We start from the raw sequence: 14,317 nt of genomic DNA, 5'->3' as shown, positions 1-14,317 counted from the left end.
TCTTCTACATTCAACCCTCCCCCTAAAATTTCCGCTGACATGTCTTTAAAAAATCATTTCTGTAATTTAAGAAGCGCTCCTCCAGAGTCATGATAACTTTCGTCCACGGGTGAAAATAGAGAGGGCCAGTCTAACTGGTAAAGTCACTTGACTTCCTTATTGCTGCCATCCAATAATAATGGAGCGATGCCGGCCATGGAGCTGCACCTCACTGAACAATAACTGAAAGAGAAAGTAAAACTCTCTCAGGGAAGTAACTCCATTACCCTGCTTATCTTTCAGCAGCACAGACATGCTGTTACCTATTTACTGACCGTCAAAAAGAAAAGAATTGCCGAGTATTTAGGACGATATAAAGACACATTAAGTGCTGTGAAGTTAATCTTAGGTCACGAGGAGGAATAAAATGTCCCGCGGTTCAAACGCAGGTTTCGACCGACACATCACCATATTTTCACCGGAGGGCCGCCTCTACCAAGTCGGTAAGAGAAACGTTTTCTCCGGTGTTTTAGTCCCGGAGCATGATTATTCTAGCTACTGCACAAGAGAAGTCTACTACTATTACAACTTACAGTTACTACTATTAATACAAACAATACTACAAGAATATCATTATGTAGCTAAAGTGGTTAGCTTGTCCGGTTGTGTCTGGGTGCAGTGCAGTTAGCTGCTAATAGCATCAAAATGTGCACCCAAGTTTTCTCTTTTAATTATTTTTCTAAACACTCCACCATTATAAAGTAAAATTCAACTTTGGTTATTCTTTCACGGGTTAAAGAATGATAAATAATGTTAAAGTAGCTATGTTATGTTCATTATTTGTAGTGTAAGTAGCCCAGAAATTGTTGGGCTTTGCTCCTCAAAATTATCTTCATAGTACTGATGTGTTGTTGGTGAAGGAGCAAACATGCAGTTTTCCACTGATGAACAGTTTATAAAATTCTGTACTGTTATATTACAAACTTTCTCTTCTATTTTATTTCATTCTGTCTGTATGTCACATGTGTTGTCATGCAGAGTATGCCTTCAAAGCCATCTCCCAGAGTGGGCTGACTTCTGTGGGGGTCCGGGGCACAGACAGCGTTGTGGTGGTCACACAAAAGAAAATACCTGTAAGATATCACACACACACACACACACACACACACACGCAGACATTCACTTGGACGATGAGCTGAGTTCAAGCGAAACAGTGAAGCCTCACAGGAGTTGTGACTCCAGCTTTTTGCTGAATTGACAGTGAAATATATGAACAAGATACTGCTGGAAAAACGCCAGTACTCACATTACCAAGCCAAACACTACTTTAACTTTGGCAAGCTTTTATTTCATACAGGAGGGGGACAATATCAAAGTTGTATTTTGTCCATCTCCTGTCAATTTCAATGTCTAATCATCATAATCAAGGGTGAGTGAACCTGAGTAAGTCCAAAAATGATAGTGGATTGCAAAGGCCAAGCAACATTGCTAAATAGTTGTATTCAAAACTCTGCGTGACATAAAATATAGATATAGATATATATATATAGAATTTGGGTCAAGTGTTGCCCAAGACACATGCATCTGATTTACTTCATATATATCTACAACCAATGGAATCTTTTTTTAATATAGTTTATTTTACATCGTAAGTTATTACTCAATATTTATGAAGTTAAAAAGCTTTGTTTTTGTGTTTGTTGTAAATGCAGCGTTGATATTTTCACATGCACAGTGATAGATTAATGTGTGTCGGCACAATGTAATTTTGTATGCTGGATGTGACACTCTTTACTTCTCCTGACTGCAGGACAAGCTGCTGGACTCTTCCACTGTGACCAACATGTTCAAACTAACCCCTCGCATTGGCTGTGTGATGACTGGGCACAGTGGTGCGTATTCAGCACACCCACACACACACACACACAACGCATCATTGTTAAAGTAACTGTGGGACTTTGATATAATAACCATGAACAAATGTGACCAGGGTTAAGATGACTTTTGTTTTATCTCACACCAGAAAACCTGGCCTTTTCTTTCTTTAAATAAGGGTGATAAACAACTGGTGGATGATAGTGTAATATACTGTTTATGAGGCATTAGAATCTGTTATTAGTACTGGTGACATTCTCATCTGTTTACTGTAATTACACTTATGTCTGGAAGATTGCATTAATTTAATATTGCTAAAAAGCTACACTGTCCCCCCTCTTCTGTCTTGTGCAGGTGACAGTCGTTCCCAGGTTCACCGGGCACGAGTGGAAGCTGGAGAATGGAAATATAAGTTTGGTTATGACATCACGGCAGACGTGTTGTGTCGCAGGTTGGCTGATATCTCCCAGGTCTACACACAAAACGCTGAAATGAGGCCACTAGGCTGCTGTGAGTGGGGAGCTTGATTTCTGCCTCTTGATGTTCAGTTCTTTGTCACCTCACCTTGATAGTGACTGCTCAGGACATTGTTCCCTTGTCTTTGATTTTCATTTCCATTAACTATCTTATGCCAAAGCTTGTATTCCCTTTATTATCTGTAGGGCCATTTTTAGTTAAAAAAAAAAAAACTGAACATCCCATGAAGTGTAAGAGCTTGCAAGGAATCATTAAAAAATGGCTAAACATACAGTAAATTCATATAATATAAGGGACGACTTCCTTATAATGATGTTAAGGTTTTGTTCTCACCTTCTTTCACACCCCCCCCCCTTTCCTTCCTCTTCCGAAGGTATGATCATGGTGGCTATGGACCCCCAGCATGGTCCTGTCCTGTATAAATGTGACCCGGCAGGCTACTACTGCGGCTTCAGAGCCACAGCAGTGGGGGCCAAACAAACAGAGGCCAATAGCTACCTGGAGAAGAAACTGAAGAAAAAGCCTGAACTGACCCACGACAGGACAGTACAGGTAGAGTGAAACCGGGTTAACAGAGCTGCGTAAATAAGACGGACTACTGAGCAAGACACTGGTACATTGCTAGTCCAGGGAAGAAAGAGTAGACTGGTCCTGATAAAGGTTCCTGTTGGACCTTCCTGTTACAGAAAGAGAAACATGTCCATTAACAGCTGTGTGTCCTGATGATTGTCCTTGATGAAAACTGTTTTACAGTGTGTTTTACAATAGACACACTGTACAGCGTTTTCGTGGACACTTTCTGTCTCTTCTCTGCGCCCCTCGCTACTCAAATCTTACCAAAGACGCTCTGAACCATCTCTGATCATACACATGCAAATAATTTGCATTGATGATTTTTAGTAAAAGAGTTACTCGAGTTTCTCAAGGAATCGTTTCAGCCGTAAACAAAACACTGAACCCCTATCTGCCCACTTGCTATTATATGTATTACATACTTACATTCATATTATATGCTATATATTTCTTGATATAAAAGGCTTCTGAAGACTGAAATTTAATAAATGTAACTTCTGAAATTTATTTCAGTAAAGGCACGTGCTTGGAACAAAAATTGCCTTCCCTTCCTTGAATCTGCTGCTAGATTTCTCAGTGTTACCTTGACTGAAAATAACATTTAGAGAAGCATTTATGTGTCAGCACACTCACCTAACTTTCTTTCTTTCCAGCTGGCTATATCATGCCTGTCCTCTATCCTGTCCATGGACTTCAAGGCCAGTGAGCTGGAGGTCGGCGTGGTCACCAAGGAAAAACCAAAGTTCAGGTAACTTCACTGAGACCTACAGCTGTAGGAGTTGTATGATGAATTTACACTAATGATGATGGATGTTATGACTGAAAAAAAGTGTTATCTTTTTACTTCGTAATGTATTTTTTTGTCGTCTTGATTTTATTTCTTTGATCATTTCTTTTCACTCCTTACTCTTTGTTTTATTCCTCTTTCCTCTGGTTATTATTCCCATTTTCACTTTCCTTCCCTCATCACCTCCTTTCTTCCTCCTGCAGGACGCTGTCAGACGCAGAGATAGAAGGCCACCTGGTTGCCATAGCAGAACGGGAGTAAAGGTGCCCTCACAAACTTCAGACCGTGATTCATAATCGTATTTCATTTTCACTGTGCTGTGATTTAGCCCAATTTAACAACACTGCAGCAACAGTCTGAAGACAAAGGTACACAACCTTTCACCTGTGTGTCCACGGAGGTTAATCATGCGCACCTGAAGGAGAAATTCTGTTATTAAGGAATTATATAGGTTTGATTCCCAGACATTTCCAGTGGACTTTTTTCTTTTATTCAATATGCGGACATAAGTAACACAGTGTTTAAACTCTGGCACATTAAACCATCTTTAGGGGATAACACAAGCAACACATTCCACCTCAATACTTTGCAACATATTTCCATGATTGAAATACAAAGGTTTTTGGATGCTGGTTATTTAGTATGACTCCTACCGGTTTTGTTTGGATGTGTACAGAATATTTGTCTAACAGCTTATTTAATACTGTATGTTTATAACACCAACCTTGTTGTCAGCTCCACACTTGTAAAGTTGCAATAAAAAAGTCCATCATACTCATTGTCAACCCCTTTAAAACACCTGTCATAATAAAATTGAATAGAAAAGAAGACTATGAACAATGTCCTGTTTTGCTTTGAATTAAATAGTTAAGTATTCGACATTTATCACTAAAATGGATAGATAGTTCAGGTTTATTTCCCAAATTTTGCCAAATATCCTGATTAAAAAACATTCCCCATGTTGAACAACAGATGGCATCAGTGAGGTGATAACATAACCTGAGGTTGGCCTCCTTGTCACTGACTTGTAGCAGGTCAGTTCACTGGTCTAGACAGCAGAGAAGGGACTGAATCCACAACTTATTCCAACAAATAATATTGTGGATTTGGAAATGAGTCGACAAATGACTCCGAAGTCCAGTCACTGATAGTCACACAGGGATAAATAACAAATACTCTTTTACTTTCACTATTACTCTACTTTTAGCAGCAAGGATAGTAGTAACTTATATCATACTGAAATGAATACGGCACGTCCACATTGCTGGCTCCCCATCTCTGTACTGTCAATTATCCATTCTGTCCACTGTACTGTAGGTTTTCCTGAGCTGCTTGGTATGACCACTAGATGGCAATGTTGTGCCTGCCTCCAACTTCCTCTGAGTATTCCATAACAGAATTCAGTCTTTCTGTGTGTACTTTTCTATTTGGGGAAACCTATTTTGACTCTTGTAAACTTTACACTTATTACACTTCCGAGTCTTCGGAGATTGCGTACGTGTGTGAGTCAGGCAGTCAATCCTGGCACGACGTCTTGTTATGTATGCCTCTCTGTGTGCGTGTGTGTGTGTGTGTCCGTCACTCTGAGTTTCCACCACAATGACCCATCAATCTGAGGATACGGATCACTGTCCTATTCAATTACTGAATGCTACTTGCAATCTGAATGTATAAGCATTTCTCGGCACACGCATATTCACACTTATACATGAACACATGCAATGACAGAGAACAGCAATGACAGTCTGCTTTTATTTTATTAAAGATAGAAGGTAACACAATGCAGGAAAATGCTGTGGATTTACATTTGATTACATAACCTTACTTAAAAAACTTTTCCATTCTTACTTACCTGCAAGGCATTGGGTGAGGGATTATGTGAATAAGAGTTTTATAACTTGTTATACAGCCTTTCTGTGTATTTGTGATACTGGAGGGAAATCTGGAAATTACAAGAGTTGCCCAGAATTCAGTGCCTTACTTTTGATTACTGTACACTTGAAGTATCTATGTGAGAGCCACATGATAGGGATACATGATGTAATTCTGCAGGCTTGGGGTCCCAATTCCAGACAGATAATAATTTTAAAAGGTAATGAATAATATAGTAGGGTTATTTTAAAAAAACGGACTAATCTGACTTGTCACAGTTACTCACTTCTGGGACTGAGAACAGGTATAGTTAAATAGTGGATCCTCAGTTTGTTTGCAGACATAATTAGGATTTAGGCTATGAGGCTTGTATTAGTTATTTTCAGTGAGAGCAGGAAAAAGCCCTGCTAGTCTACTTAAAGCTACTAGTGCAAGACGATCCTAAGTTACATTGATAGGCCTTTTAACTTAATTCTTCTCTGTGCGCACTTTACCTTACATGCTGGAGCATTTCATGTCTTCTTAGATAAAGAAAGTCTGTATACAAGCATACAAATCCTGGCATATGAAATCTCTTGGCCTACATTAACCCCATGCCAACAGCCATCTTGATGGGTAAAGCCATTACGTTACCATGAGTCAAATACATGTACTTTGCACTTAGTATATTTGTTTTCACATTTATTTACAGAAACAACAGTGTACTGGTAAAAGTAAACTGGCCTTCTGAATACAGTGAAAAAGAGAAGGTTGGTGTTCTAACTGGTGACTTGAAGGTGCACATGTCTCATGTTTCCCTCTTCATCCTCATGTCTGGCACTGCATGCACATGATAAGCTGGGAGAACACAAAAAAGAGAACCACTGTTAGGACCAACAGGCATCCACTTTGCATGAGTACAGAAAAATAAACATGGAAGATAGATCCAGAAATCAGAGAGCCAGAGGGTTTACTGTAATCATGCAAGCCACAGCAATCAGTACACCATGTCACCATGTTGTCACAGAGATCAAAGTGGTGGTCATGAAGTTGTATGTACTGTATGTTGTCCATACTAGCTAAATTGTTGGGGGCTTGTACATATGTAAATAGTTTCACTAGCTGGCTATTCATCCACATTCTTGACCCAACTAACTTCTTTATCTTACGGGGGTGTGTGTGAAAAGGTCAGGTGTTACTGAGGCCTTGTCTATATATATATAGTCAATTGTTTTGGCTCTTGATATTAATACATTTTTTGTCTAATATTAAAATTCTGTCAGTAAGAAAGTGATTTCAGTGATTTTCTGTTTTAACAACCCTTTTTACCCCATCTACCAACCTTAACACATTTCCTATGTTCTCATGCACTTCTTACCTTCCTCTCCTCACATCCCTTACCTCCATCTCCCCCATGGCTGTGCTTTCTCTCCTCTACCTCACCCCTCCATTCATACAACTTCTCTTTTCCCAACCCTGTCGTCCCTCCCCAAATCCTAACCTTCTACTACCTCAGCCACCTTAGCCTTCCTATTTCTGCTCCTCTACCTGCTCTTGCCTCACCTCTACCACTACCTCCACCTATTCACCTCCTCCTCACCCAAAGTACTCCGACTCCTACTCCTCCACACCACATTCTCCTTCCTCTCCGCCATCACCCCCTTCCTCCCTCCCCCTATATGAAATGTTGACCCTGTGGCTGGTGTCTCCTGGTACTGGGACTGCTTGCCAAGCTGAATGGGCCCAGTGCATCGGGTAGCCAGGCTGTATGTGTGTGAGTGTGTGTGTATGTGAGACTGTGTGTGTGTGTTGGGTCACGGCGTGGGGATTAGGTGTGTGTGAGTGATTGAGGGTGACAGCGGCCCTAGCATTAGGGGCCCTGTGGCAGATTTCGTAGTCCTGTTTTAGACACACTAAGCTGGATTTACCAGCAGCAGTGTGTCAGCAGTGATGCAGCCTGCCTGGACCTCCTACAGAACACACACACACAAATACACACACGCGCACGCACATACACGTAGACCATTGTCAACTCTGACCCTGCCTACCTACCTGCAACCAATCTGACCGTCCCATCATCCTTTTCTCTCTGTGTATTTCTTCTATTCATCCCTTACCGGTAACAGTTAAAAATATCTTCATGCCGTGAAGTTTCAAATTTAATTAAGTTTGTTTCAATCTTTTCACACTACAGTAAATATACTGAGACACAATGGGCTCTGTTATGCATGCAGAGCACTGTAGCATGCACTAAGCATCACCCCTCACCCTGACTCCAAAACAAACATTAGGGCCCGGTCAAACTAGCATCTATCATAGCGAAACTTTGCACACAACCTAGTTCATTTTAATTGGAATGACTACAACAGCTACAGCAAAGTAAATCGGAGTGCAACTTAATTTGGTGAACTTTGATGTGAATTTTCGCCGTCAAAGGGTCTTAACCATGCTCACAGAGTCGTGTCCAAAATGGTGAAAGCTATCCTTTTAGCTAATGCTGTTTAATGAAATACTTTACTGGCAAAGTAAAAAATGTACTGCAAGCTAGCTAGGTTCTGATAGTAATATGCAAAACAGTGTCTTTCTGTCTCTCTCTTAAAGGAGTGATTGACTAGACTCTGGAGGGCTAGCAATGGATACAACACATGCACACATGCAGCTAAATGTAAGGGTGAGATGTGTTCATTTTCAAATCACATTCTCTGCATCAGACTATTGTTCACCTTTGCTTCTCTACAGTAAAGTTGCATGCTGGGTATTCTGCTGTGTATGTGTGGTCACTTTGTGTGTGTTAACGCAAGGGGTATATGAGGCCACTGTGGCCCCGCGTGTCTGCACACACATGCATTGATGCTTGATTGTGTGTTTCTTTGTGAGACTTGTGCAAACCGAATGTATATGTGCACACTTTTGTCCATGTGTGAGTGTGTGTTTGTGTGTGCACCGGTGTGTGTGCCTGCTCCCAGATCTCTGTTACAGCGTGTCCATTGTGAAGGAGAGTGTTGAGCAAGATCCTGACCCACCGGCGGGTACTAATCAGACGCATTCCTTGGGATTAAACGGCCAATTAACAATAACAGAGCCATTGTAGCCCTGTCTCCTTGTGCGTCACACTTAAAAGGTTTTGTGTGTGTACGTGTCGCTGTAAGCGCGTGTGTGACTCTATTTGTGTGTGCGATTGCATGTGCATGTGTGTGTGCAAGGTGCTTATGGTCATTCAAAAAGCACTCTTTGTGATTTTCTACCAGCATGTTGCACTTGCATTGCACTGCTCGAGTTTCGAATCATCATGCACGCTATAGCTTCATAAAAAAGATTACATTTAAATTGTGTGCAATTTAAAACAAACTCATACTGTGGATAGAGTGAGAGATGGTGCATTATGGCTCCTGCATGCCAAATAGTGGCTGCAAGTCACAAGATGTGTATGTGTGTGTTTAACACAGTGTTCTCAATGATGCAAGTTAATCCTGAGTTTGTTCAGGCACCTGTGGCGAGTCCACCTGTGCTTTATATATTTACATACTAATGCAGACAATATAATGAACATTCCACTCTATTCTGTCCATTGGTGTATGCATTCGTGTGCTGCTGTGCATAGTGTGTCTATCTGTGTAGGCATAAATGTGTACATAAATGGTGTCTCCAATAACCATGTTTGTGTGTATGTGTGTGTGTGTGTGTCTGTAGGGTGGGTATATGCATCAGTGTGGCACGTGTCGGAGTGTGGCAGAGGATTAGTGAGGCTCAGGGCCTGTTGCTCCACTTCCATGATTACTACTGCTGTCTATTGCCATATGGGGTGGTGAGGGTGCAGGTGGGGGCGGGTGGTATATACACACACACACATACACCCAAACTGTCCCCCTTCCCCACCACACACATGTTCCCAGAACACATGCTCAGAGGGGGTTTACACACACACACACACACACACACACACACACACACACACACACACACACACACACACACACAGTCCTTCATAAGGCAGTGCATATGAAACCACGCATGAATGCACATATGAGCTTTGTTGAAGATTGTGTGTGTGTGTGTGTGTGTTGCACCTTGTCCACACACCTGCCTGCCTAAATGCTCAATAAGTTTTTTCTTTACGAAGTGATGCATCATCTAATGTCTGCACAATCAGCTGGATTTAAGAAAAAGTCGTTTGTCTTGAACACAAAATACATAAAATGCTTTTGAACCACACATTCTGCAATATATTGATTTATTATTTAATGAAGCACTGTCCACTTTCATATTTTAGTCTCTATTTCTCTTTTCTTTTAAATGTTTTGAATGGACTTACGACCTGATACAAATTATAAAGTTTTTTTATTAATTATAAATTATAATAACATATAATTATGTTAGGAATCATTAGGAATCATTTAACTATAAAGAAAAGTCACCTCGTAAATAACCAGTTATTGCTGCCATGTATAATTTGTTTGCCATTGAAAATGCTCATGGAGCTGCTTTTTATTACAGTAAATAATTGATGCAAGCTCTTTCATAGAGGTATTACATACAGAAACATTTGATGCTCAGTATTAGAATAAAACATGATCACATGGTTTGCTAACAGTCTGGATATGCAAATGCAACTGAAATTGCTCAGCTTATCTTATTATCTAAGTGTATGAGTATGAGGGCATGAACAGGTGTTAACTTGCTAAAACCCCAGACAGTGGTCAAGGAGGGGGCTAAATGATGACAGTGAACACACACACACACACACACACACACACACACACACAGCGTACACCCCCCAACCCCCGCTGCTGTCTGCAGTGGATTAGCGATCTGTCTACCCCCAGAAGACAGCAGGACACACACATGCACGCAGCAGGGGGTCTACTGTCTGTGAAATTGATCAAGATGCTGGCCAGACATTATTTACAGATGAACTCATGGTCAGACTTTTCTGTCACATACATCATGCATGCACCAAGAACTTTTCAGCGGCTGGTCCCATGTAGGATGAAGACACATAACCATCATAACGTAGTTCTTTTATCTGATGCTGTGAAATGTGTTCCAATTAACAGAGAAAAAAATGGGATTGTCAGCCAGAACTCGTCAAAATAAACCTGGAACTGAGTTTTCAAAGCCATCCAGTTCTCAGCTGGTTAACGCCCCAGCCTGGGCAATAACCACTGACTACAGGCTATTCTTACAACAGTCATATAACAATTATTGGGCCCCCTAGGAGCCATGTTTCCCTGTCTGAGCATAGGCCTTCAATGGATGGGACCAACCACTGTTTGTGACCAGTTGGCTGGTAATTTACTACGAACAGTCTGCAAACCTGAAGTTTGGCTTCACTCTGAGTTGATAAAAAGCTGGAAGTACAAAAAACTGGCATTGGTTTGAGTTTTTTCTCTCAGACATAAATTGTGTGAAAGCATAAATATGGGGGGAATTACTATATTTATATCTACATTTAAGAGGATTATTTAAAAAGAAAAATAGAACCATATATGAATACTCCTTAACTCCCCAAACATTGTTACAGTCATTACAACTAACTTCCATAGTCAGTATATGGTGGACAACTGGTAGAATATTATATGGAGTAATTTGTGCAAATTTTGGCAGTGGACCTAGGTCAGTATTTTTTGTGCATATAAAACATATTCAGTAGCAGAATTATAAACATACCAATATTTTAGGCTTGTAATGTTTAGTACACTATCGATGTGAAATTGCACAGCTAATGTTTAACAGTATTGAACGAAATAAATATATCTAATTAAGGTTTTATTGGTGTAGTTAGTTAGTGCTAGTAAACCATGTTGTGTTATGTCTATATATACCCCTGTAGGTTAAATACTGTATATAGTATGTACACTTGTATACTTATGTAGTTTATCATTATATAAGCGACCATAGACTGAGTTTATCTTTAGCCTAGACTGCTGACAACCCAAGTCCTGCTAAATGGACACACACACACATACACACACACACACACACACACGCATGCTCCTGCACATATATACTCTTATATATACACTAATGGCATGTAATGGCAGTCTGACAGCAGGGCCATTTAATTTAACCTGTATGCAGTATGGGACCTTCATTTGATATGGCCCATTGTGTTGCTGTAGATGGAAGAGGAGTGCAGAGACACATGGTCTGGCCTGACTCACGCAGAGTAATCCTCACATCACTTTAATGAGGAGTTAACACACACTGACCTCAATACACACGCGCGCGCACACACACACTATTTTTTTAACTATATGTGCATATATAGACAGTTGCAGGAATATGATAAATACCTATTTAAAACACAGAATCAAAGCAATCTCAATTGCAAAATGACAGTCTTATCAATAGTTCAACTAAATCTAAAACAACAAAAGAAAGACAAAATTCACAGCAAGACCCTCAGAAAACTCAGACTGGGTCTGTCCCAACGCTCCTCCCATAACCCCCACCACACCCCCTTCCCCATCTGCCTCTCTCTCTCTCTCTCTTCTTCCACTTATTTCTGCCCTGTTTTATCATCACACTCCTCTACTCTTCCTTCCTTCCACCCCCATCCATAACTTTCCACCCAGTTTCCTTAATTTTGACCTCCACCAGTCCCACAGTAAGCACCACATGCCTTCCTCCTGGTCTGTCTCTCACTCAACCTGCCTCTCCATCACACACACCACTGTGGCCCTCTCTGTCAGCGCAGCTCCTTCCCGTCCCATAATGCTCAGTTACCTTATCAATAGTGATCGATCCAGCCACAGAAGTGCCGGTCCTGCTCTCTGTCCCTGTGCAGCGAGCACTCGGTTCTCTCCATCCACCCTTCCTCTGTCAATCTGGCCACAAACCCCTCTTTCCTCCCTTTATCCCGAGGTAAGATACTTACTTTTCAGATAAAGCATATTATGATAAATCGGCTGAACTCTGTGTGTGTGTGTGTGTGTGTGTGTGCGTGTGTGTGTGTGTGTGTGTGTGTGTTTGTGTGTGTGTGTGTAACTGTCACACAGACACATACACACATACACTATAAGCACACAGTGTGCACACACAGACATACAAAAATACAGTGTGTGTATTGAACAACATGATGTCAGAGGTACTTAACAGCTGGAAAAGTGTTATATAATGCGTGTGTGTGTGTGTGTGTTTTGGGTCTTTTGGGACGTGATGGTTTTTGGTTTATGTCACGTCATTGATCATTCAATAAGGGAGACACGAGCATTAATGATTACAAGTTTTTCCTCTTTTCATATTTTCAGCATCATCATACACACAAACTGGTCAATTGATTGGAATCAAATGCGCATAACAAAAGCTGGTTTACCAGGGATGATTCTGGGAAAATTTTGTTTCATTACTCTCAATTTTCTGTAAAACAAAATAGAAAGAAACTGTAGTTTCAGTTAATAAAAGGGCCTAGGAAGCTTCATCAGAATGAGGACTGTGTTGAAGCCATGCCCGAGTCGAATTTCATTTTAATTTCAGTTTGAAATCCTTTTTCAGTTTTGATCTGTCAGAGTGGCTGTACGGTTGATTTAATAGTAAAACAGGCGGCTGTATTGCACAGATATACATGCATACATGACCCAACGGATGAGGAAGATTGTGTGAGAATGGTCCTGTTTTGCTATAATTGTCTAGAACGAATGAGTTTTCTCTCTGCCTCTTAGTTCATTGAAGGACACATGGATACACGTTTGCTAATGAAATGCGATGAGAGAAATAGTGGAGCATATGGGCCAATGTTCTCCAACAAAGTGGGATGGAAGTTAAGGTCAACAAGGGGAATAAAAGAGTTTGGAGAAAATGAAAACTAAATGAAAATACAATGGCTGTGTTTGCCTTTGGGACGTGTATGCGTGCTTGTTTCAAAATGGGATGTTTATGAAATGCTGTGTGTGTGTGTGTGTGTGTGTGTGTGTAGGAGTATAGATTAGATGTACTAAGCCTCTTATGTGCTGGTTGTCCTTAATTTGCGTCTGCTCTGGGTCCTAGTGCGTCCAAACTATTTCAACACAAACAACCCAAAACATCACATGTCATGCAACAATAAAATACATAGGCTTGATCTTAAAGAGAATCAATATACAGTACTTATCTTAGGCCATGCCTATATAATTATGCATATTCCCCATATTAACATAAACCCACAAAATTAAACTTTTCAAACTAAATTACTTGGAGGAAAAACAATGATGGAATGAATCAAACTGAATAAATTAGACAACTGATTTTGTTAATCCATTGTCCAAATTGCTGTCTGATTAAAAACCATGAATGCACACTTGCTGGTAACTTTTTTGATCATTCATTGTAGGTGATATAAACCAATTGGCAACGTAATGAACAAATCACTGTGTTTCTATGCCACCTCTATAGGAACTTACACTGTGTGACTGTTTAGTGCTTATTGTACTCGGAAGAGTGTAACTCAAGTATCACTATAGGAATTTAGAATGTAATTTACAATGATATTTCCACAATGGGCCTATCCCGAAATCTATTATTAATCACTTTCATTGTAAGGGATTGGAAAGTTACTCAAGAGCAACATTCATATCCTATTTTTTCTGATATTTTACAATCTAACAATGTAATTTTAGAGCCATGTAGAGAACCAGAAATAAATGTATCATTTTTCACTGGCATGCACAAACGCCACGGTTATAGGCCTCTTGTATTGAAGTGGATTTTCCGTTCCCATGCTATTTTACCCGATTGATTCATGGGATTGATTGATGATTAGGCTAATTACTCGATTAATTACGACTTTGTTGGCCTACC

The 14,317-nt window shown here is 40.3% G+C and overlaps 1 protein-coding gene and 1 long non-coding RNA gene across 2 annotated transcripts; one reads left to right on the top strand and one right to left on the bottom strand.

Moving 5' to 3' along the window:
• The first annotated feature begins 52 nt into the window (after window positions 1-52).
• Window positions 53-4,519, top strand: psma6l (proteasome 20S subunit alpha 6, like). Its single transcript, XM_044201310.1, has 7 exons — window positions 53-482; window positions 1,018-1,112; window positions 1,790-1,871; window positions 2,209-2,364; window positions 2,705-2,883; window positions 3,558-3,652; window positions 3,895-4,519. Exons 1-7 carry the CDS (start codon window positions 407-409, stop codon window positions 3,950-3,952), a joined length of 741 nt encoding a protein of 246 aa, XP_044057245.1. The 5' UTR covers window positions 53-406; the 3' UTR covers window positions 3,953-4,519.
• Window positions 4,520-5,429: 910 nt separating this feature from the next.
• On the bottom strand, window positions 5,430-13,701 carry LOC122878502. Its single transcript, XR_006378500.1, has 2 exons — window positions 12,269-13,701; window positions 5,430-6,400 (listed from the first exon to the last, which is right to left on the bottom strand). It is a non-coding gene; the product is annotated as an uncharacterized LOC122878502 (long non-coding RNA).
• Window positions 13,702-14,317: the final 616 nt, after the last annotated feature.

Source organism: Siniperca chuatsi, linkage group LG7 (assembly GCF_020085105.1).
Source record: "Siniperca chuatsi isolate FFG_IHB_CAS linkage group LG7, ASM2008510v1, whole genome shotgun sequence".
Lineage (NCBI taxonomy): Eukaryota > Metazoa > Chordata > Actinopteri > Centrarchiformes > Sinipercidae > Siniperca > Siniperca chuatsi.
This window is presented reverse-complemented; position numbering and strand designations above follow the sequence as displayed.